Source organism: Geospiza fortis, unplaced genomic scaffold (assembly GCF_000277835.1).
Source record: "Geospiza fortis unplaced genomic scaffold, GeoFor_1.0 scaffold23, whole genome shotgun sequence".
Classification (NCBI taxonomy): domain Eukaryota; kingdom Metazoa; phylum Chordata; class Aves; order Passeriformes; family Thraupidae; genus Geospiza; species Geospiza fortis.
Genome location: NW_005054303.1, coordinates 14,684,221 through 14,692,287, shown reverse-complemented (window position 1 = coordinate 14,692,287; position 8,067 = coordinate 14,684,221). Strand labels below are relative to the sequence as shown.

Below are 8,067 nucleotides of genomic sequence, written 5' to 3'. Positions count from 1 at the left end.
GCAGCACCCCTCCAGCTGCAGGATCGGCGGGGCCGGCACTGGGGACGAGACTAATCACCAATTAGTGCAATTAGTGCAACCCTGGGGGATGCAGGGTGCAGTTGCTGCCTGGGTGGGACGGCAGCAGAAAGGATTTTTCTCCCACTGAATTCCTCCCCCCTGCTTTAAGCTTTTCTGCTTTATTCCCATTTTCTATTTGATTTTGGAGAATTATGGCAGGACAATGTGTCTGTTTTGAGCTGCCTGGACCTTTCATGCAGCCAGTCCCAAACCTGGGACAATTCTCCCACAGGTTCTGAGCTTATCTACAGCCCTGCTCTTCCCTTCAATAAATCCACTGCGATAAAACTGAGGGGGCTGAGGACCCCCTTTGGCTGCCATCAGCTGCACAGGGGGCAGAAAGGACTGCCAGGGATTTTGCTGCTGTGTTTGGGCATCTCCACATGTGTCCCACAGCCCACTGCTGCTCTGAAAAGCACGGGAGGAGTGACAGGGACTCACCTCTCAAAGAGCTGCTCATCCACCATCCTCATCCTCACTGCCCCAAGTGACAAGAGCCATTGGAAGCAGACGTGGAGAAGCCAGACAAGATGGGGAGGAGCCATGGATGCCTGGGAAAAAGCTGGATTTGCCCAGCATTCCCCCTCTGTGACTCCTCCACCTGCTGGGCTGCATCCTGCAGGCTGCCAGTGGGTGTGGGATGCCTTGGGACTGCTCTTTATGGAGGCCTCAGGTGTTGCCCTCCCTCCCCTGGTGCTGTGACACAGATTTGGGATGCAAACCCAACCTCCTGCAAGTCTACAAAACCAACAACTGATTTCCACAGCCAGGCTGAGCTGGGAGGAGGAGGAGGGATTTGATAAGAGGAGGGTGGGCGGCTGAACCAGCAGCAGATTTGCTCTTATTAATTAAAAATAACCCTCTGGGCTAAATTGCAGGAAGGGAGGGCAGGAACACAGGGGTGTGAAGCAGCAATCCAGCCCTCCCTGGGTTTGCCATCCAAAAATATTCCTGACATTTCAGATGAACAGCCTGGCTAAGGAAGAGCGAGCACGGGCAGCTCCTCCCTGCCACCAGCACCATCAGCTGAGGATGCTCCTCGTGGTGACAGAGAAGAGTGTGGCCAAAATCCTGCCTGTCCCTGGCCACTGAGACACCCTGGGGTGTGCAGACAGCTCCTGGGCCAGGAATTCCAGCTGTGGTGGGGAGGAAGAGCAGTGCCAGAGCTGCAGCTGGTTGGTGGCTGAAGGTGCAGGCCAGGTGCTGTGTCCTCCTGAGCCTCCCTGTGTCACAGCCCCTCTGCAGCTCTGTCAGCTTCCCTGGGCTTCCCAAACCCCAAATTCCTCATGGGCTGCAGCAGCCCTTGGTGGGACAGGAAAAAGAGCACAGAGGGAAGGGGGAACAGCAAGGAAATCGAGAAAAATAGAACTGGAATAGGATAGGATAGGATAGGATAGAATAGAATAGAAAAGAAAGCCAAAATGATGATCTAAACCAACAGGGAGGTGAGGGAGGGAGGGCAGAGCCCAGGCTAGGTGACCTGGCTCTGTTTGCAGGGACATCTGCTCTGTGACAGATGCTGCTGAGCACGGGGATGTGAGGAGAGGTTTGGGAAAAGCCTTGTGCTGCTCTCAAAAGAGAGGTCCCAACCTGCAGAGCGCTTTTCAATGCACTAACAACTTTGTCAGAGCACTTTTTAATGCACTAGTAAATTTTTAATGCAGTAGGAGTGCTTTTCCAGGCGAAGCCAAACCCCTGGGCACCCTGCTCTGGCACACAGATGCCCAGGGATCCAAGACAGGGAGGCAGATGGTTGGCCCAGGGATGCAAAACCCACAGGAATGGGCACAACTCTGGGTCTGGGGTGCCCAGTCCTGCTGGGAGGTTGTTGGATTGGGCCCTTTTCTGATGGGGCAGCTGACAGGTATTTCAAAACTTTAATTCCATTTTCAGTCTCATGAGAAGGGTGAGGCAATACAGATTTTATCATTCACACCATCACAATCAGAAGACAACTATTTCCTAATTACAATACAGTAAAAGTGTTTCTTGGCCTGTCAGCTTTTGCCACACCATGGTGTAAAATGCCTTAAAGCCAATCATCTAAAATTACCCCTCATAAGTCCTACTACAATACACCTTTCATAGTTCCCCAAAGTATTTAGTTTAATTAGTTTAATTTGCAGAGCCATCCTTTGAAACTTGATTTTAGTTCTATTTTTCTCTTAACAATCTCTGTCTTCTTCTATAGCATTTCTAAGTCAGCATTTCTCATCTCAAAGTTTCCATACAGATGCACTCTGTGTCAGCCTTCTGTTAAGCTTGGAGAATTCTCTACAAATTCATTTCTCACAGGAGGTGAGAAACTCTCCTTTTCTGCCCTTCCCCTCGGATGAGCTGCCTGGCAGCTCCCAGCAGGAGCAGAGCTGAGCTTTGGGAAGGGTCCTGGATTGCCAAGCAAATTGTTTTCTATTTGCCATCTGTATGGCAGTTGTCTTCTGTTCATTGGGCAGCTTTTCCTTATCTCTTCCACACCCACTCCTCCCCCTGGGCAGACACCTTGCTGATAGCAGCCATTGAATGTCCCTGCATGGCTGATAAGAACTGCAGCATCCCATTGGGAGATGTGAGCCCAGAGGGAGGAGCCAAGCATTCCTACCTGGATATAATCTGGAGATTCTGGAACACCAGCACGGCTTCTGCACTGGATTGCCCAGAGGATTTCCCTCTTCCCCTGGATCTTCAGAGGCAGAGACTGCACCCTTCTCCAGGATCCCTGCTCCAGCAGAACCACCCCTGACACTGCAGGAGGGCTGAGCCACAATTCCAATGGCACTGCTGCCAGCACCCTGACCCACAGGGTGTCAGGTTGGGCTCTGACTCAGTATTGTTTTAGTTTACTGCATTGCTTATTTTATCCTTTTATTTTCTTCCCTATTACAGAACTGTTATTCCTGCTCCCATATTTTTCCCTGACAGCCCCTTAATTTCAAATTTATAACACTTGGGAGGGAGGGGGTTTGCATTTTCCATTTGAGGGGAGGCTCCTGCTGTCCTTAGCAGACCCCTGGCTTTCCAAACCCAGGCAGGAAGGCACTGGAAAGATCCTTACCTTTCATCTGCACGAAGTCCAGCTGGTGGATGGACTGGAGCAGAGGGGCATTGTCCAGGTTCAGGTCGAAGTCCGTGGTCATGCGGGGGGTGAGCGTCCCCTTGCCCCACTGGTCCTCGGTCATGTGCACCCTCCTGATGAGAGCATCTGAGATCTGCAGGGCAGGAGCAGCCTCAGCTGCTGTGGGAGTGTCCCATGCCTTGTCCCCACCCTGCTCTCCCCGTCCCCCTGCCTCCCAGGCTGAAGGCTGGGATGTCACACGAGGTTTCCAGCATCTCTCTTCGCTGCAGGCTGGGCTGGAGCAGGGAACCCTGGAGGGCTGGGTGCTATTTAATGGTAGGGTTTAGTGACAAAGTATTGGAAAACCCTAGCTTTACAGAGATGGGTCAGCTGAGAGGTCTTTTAATAGATTTTATTCCATTACCAGTCTCATAGAAGGCTAAGACACAAGAGATGTAAAACTCAGCACCATTCTATCAGAAGCCAACCTATTACCTTATAAATGTTTTTCAACCTATCAGCTTTTGCTACACAATGCTGCTAATGCTTCACCCCAATCACCTAATTATTTTTCCCCACAATGCATCTTTCATAGTTCTAATTCTCTGAAATATCTGGTCTTTTTGCAAGGCCATGGTTTGAAACTTGTTTCTAGTTCAGTCTCTCAGCAACATCATCTCTACTCCATGGCCTTCCTAAGCCAGCACACCTTATCTCAGAGTTTGCACACAGGTGTACAAGGCTGTGTGAGCTTTCTGTCAGGCTTTGAGAATCCTTTACAAGTCCTTTTTTCACACCAAAGGGAGCCCAGGAGTGCCTGGTCTGTTGGTGTCTCAGTGGAGAGCCAGGAGCACGGTGTGATCCCTGCTCCAGAGATGCACCATCCACCCCCTGCTCCATTCTTCTTGAGAGGAATGGCAGATCTGTCTTTATAAACAAGCTGTGGGTCTGCTGGTAGATAAAACCAGCACTGGGAGATAAAAGAAACAATGGGAAGGATTCCACTGATTGATATTTGCTTTTAGAAATAAACTCTGGGTTTGCTAATAAATGAAATTAGACATTGAAAGATGAAAGATACAATGGGGGAGAAAAACCCCTAAATTCTGTAAGAATGAAAAATTAAAAGGGAGGGTTATACATTAGAGGGAAATCTCTGGTATCAGGTGTTTTGGGAAGTCTGAACCTCTCAAGTACCTCAGAAATGGGGAAAGAGAGAAGGGAAATGTGGCAGGGGAATTGGGATAAAAAGGGAGGCTGCGTCCTCCAAAAACGTGACAGATCCCGGGGGAATGCCCCATGGCCTCTCCCTTTATTTGAATAAAGTAAAAGGACTCCTCTTGTCTCCTTTTTGGACACAAATCTCTGGTGTTTGTGGATTAATTTTCCTGACACTCTCCTCCAGAAACGTCCCTGCCCTGCTGTGAACATGGGGATGACCAGAGGCAGATCCTGGATTTTACGGGTCCATTTCCCCTGGAGCAGCCCCAGCCCTGCTGCACCCCCCAGGCCCCAGCCTGACCTGCAGGAAGCCGCTGGGGTCGTTCTCCTTGATGACCTCCAGGCAATATTCCATCAGCCCCGTGGTCTGGCGCAGCTTCACCGTGCAGTGCGAGATCTGGTCCCGCACCACCTGCAGGGGACAAGGACACCAGGGTCACCAGGACTGGCCCACACTCACACACTGAGCTACAGACCCCTCAGAACCTGGGGAACAACAGTGTAGAATCACAGGAAGTTTTTAAGGTCCCTTCCAACCCAAATGAATCTTGTTCCACCCCCTGCCATGGTAGGGACACCTTGCACCATCCCAGGTTGCTCCAAGCCCTGTCCAACCTGTCCTTGGACACTTCCAGGGATGGGGAATCCACAATTTCTCAGGGCAGCCTGTTCTAACAAGCTTTGTTCAGCCCAAAATCATAATTAACACACATAATTATTCAAAGCAGGAGGGCAGCTCCATGCCCTGCCTTTAATTAAGCCAGCTTCCAAATGGCAGCTGGTGAGCTCCATGCCAAGCAAATGCCAACTTCCATGGGTCCACAGCTGCCCTATGCACCCTGGGCATGCAGCCAGGTTATGGGGCTGGCTCTGGGGCATCCTCACTCAGGAGGATGAGGAGTGACCCTGGCAGCTGCTCTTTGCCAGAGGGATGAACACACCACCTCCCACAGCCCCATCCCTGAGGATGTGTTTGACATGCTCAGCAGCTGCAGGGACCATGCTGCAGAATTCCCTGTTTTTTCCTCCACAAGCTGGGGATGAGCTCTGAGGGAGAGCAGATAAATAAATAAATCCAAGCTCAGCCTGAGGCTGCCCAAGCTCCACATTAAGGCACCTCTTGCACTCACAGCTCCTTCCCCAGGGGATCACATCCCAGCAGAGCAGCACAAGGGTGAGGTTTGCTGGTGCCTCAGGGCTCTGCTGACCTTCCCTGAAGCACAGCAAGGAGGAGAGGGTCCGGGCTGGATGCCACAAGGATTATTTTTATTTATTTGTTTGAAGCTGGCTGCTCCTTCACACTGAATCCTGCAGATCCGGGATTTCACTGGCAGAGCAGCTCGGGAACAGAGATTTTATGCTTGGACAAATGTGCTCAAATGCTGACAGAATATTCTTTATTTTCTACTCCTGGAAGAGCTTTAAAAAGCTGTGTACAGCCCTCCACTGGCACTGAACAAAGCTGTGCAGCTCTGTGGAGTGTTACAGCGAGGATGAGCTGCGAGGATGAGCTTGGCAGCTGCAGCCAGATGGGAAAAGCTGCAATAAACAGGGATGAATATTGTATTTGTGGGGTTCCCAGGTGAAGGAAGGAATGATGAATTTGACTCCATGTTCTTGGAGGGCTAATTTATTATTTTATGATATATCATAAAATAATGTAGATATTTTTATATAAATTTAAAATACATAAAATATATAAATATATATTTTATATTTAATATACACAATATTTTATTATTATGTGATTATTATATTATATTATATTATATTATATTATATTATATTATATTATATTATATTATATTATATTATATTATATTATATTATATTATATTATATTTATTATATTATATTATACTAAAGAATACAGAAAGGATACCTACAGAAGTCTAGAAAGATACTAATGAAAACTCGTGACTCTTTCTAGAGCCTCCACACAGCTTGACCTTGATTGGCCATTAAGTCAAAACAATTCACATAAAACCAATAAAACAATCACCTGTTGGATAAACAATCTCCAACCACATTCCAAAACAACAAAGCACAAGAGAAGCAAAGGAAATAATATGGTTTTCCTTTTTCTCTGAGGCTTCTCAGCTTCCCAGGAGAAAAATCCTGGCCAAAAGGATTTTTCCAAAAAATATGAGTGCTACAGACAAACACTCCTGGGAGCTCAGTGCCTGCTGGGATCTCCGCACTGCTGTCTGAGGGATGGGCAGGGGAAAGGAATTGCAGTGAGGCAACCTGGGCTTCTGGGGGGGGTGAGTCCTGCAGGGCCATCAGGTGCTGGTTAATTAAAATTTAATCACTTCTACTTAATCACCTAGCAGGAAAAAAAGAATTACCAGCCTTGCAGCTTAGAAGGAAAGATTCCTTCAGGTTGGAAAAGCCCTCAAAGACCACCCAGGCCAAATGTCCCCCCAGCACTGCCCTGCTGGAACCCTGGGAATTGCTGAGAATTTCAGATTTCTGTGCTGACAGGCACTGACCCCCAAGAGAACACTGCACTGGCCTGAGGCTGTGGAAAAAGCTTAAAAGCTTCCAAAATTAAATGACAGAACTGAGATGATGGGTGTGGAGTTTGAATAGAAGTGTGTAGTGTCACTGAGTAAAAAACTTGGAGCTTAAAGTTTTAAAATGTAGTTATATATATATATATTTACAATATGTATCATACATACATATATATATATATATATATATATATAAAGCAAGGTGGAATTTTTAAAGCAGAAGCTAATCTTTCTTCTTCATAAGTTTAGGTAATATTGTGTAATTGGATAAAAAAGTCCACATTGCAGGACATGAGAAGTTAGTCTTAAAGTTAAAAGTAAAAATAATTTAAGTATCATTGCTTAATTAAACAGTTTATCCTTAAAAGGCCTTGTAGAGAGAGAGTTATGATTCCATTTTTAATGTGTTGAAGTGCTGTAAAACTCACAGTTTGTGAGACTGTAACATAGGTAAGAACTAATAAACATCTGAGTCCAAACAAGAAATAGCATCTCACACTTTTAATCCCAACCTCAACAAAAACCAAAACAAAACCAACAAAAAACAAAACAAACAAACAAAAACCAACCAACCAAACAAAAAACCAAAAAAAAAAACCCAAAAGAATCCACAGTGACCCATGTCCCCAGGTCCACACGGATTTAAAATCCCTCCACTAAAGGCATGGAGATCCTGAGCACCTATGCCAGGGCTGGACAAACCTTTCCACGAATAAATTTTCCCTGATACCCAATCCAAACCTTCCCCTGGTGCATGCTGAGGCTGTTCCCTTTCATCCTGCTCCCTGGGAGCTCTGGGACAACACACAGCTTGTGTGAAACGCCACTAAACCCTCCCCAGAACAGCCCCAGGTGTTTAGGGAGCAGCCAGCCCTTGCTGCTCCCAGCAACGCCAGGCTGTGGCAGGGGAGGGGGTGCAGGGTGGACAGGGCAGCAGAGGGAGCTCCCCTATTGCTCCTCTGGCCCTGGACACTGCCCAGAGGCTCTGGAGATGCTGGGTGGCTCTGAGCTGGAGCTGGCCCTGCACAGGCTGGGTCTGGCCTCAAACACTGCTCTTGTTTGAGTGGGGAGTTCATTCAATTCCAGTTTGTGACTGGAACAGCTCTGCTGGGGTGAATCACACAATTCCAGGGTGCTTTGGGTTGGAAGGGATCTTTAAAGACCCCCCAGTGCCACCCCTGCCATGGCAGGGACACCTCCCACTGTCCCAGGGTGTCC

The 8,067-nt window shown here is 47.9% G+C and overlaps 1 protein-coding gene across 1 annotated transcript in view; it reads right to left on the bottom strand.

Moving 5' to 3' along the window:
• Window positions 1–8,067, bottom strand: part of TRIM9 (tripartite motif containing 9) — a gene marked incomplete at its 5' end in the record, with an annotated part of 74,001 nt that overhangs the window by 18,632 nt on the left and 47,302 nt on the right. The window contains 2 exons of the mRNA XM_031066212.1: window positions 3,113–3,266; window positions 4,635–4,745. Coding sequence (XP_030922072.1) covers window positions 3,113–3,266; window positions 4,635–4,745 — 265 coding nt within the window. The remainder of the gene's footprint in view (window positions 1–3,112; window positions 3,267–4,634; window positions 4,746–8,067) is intronic.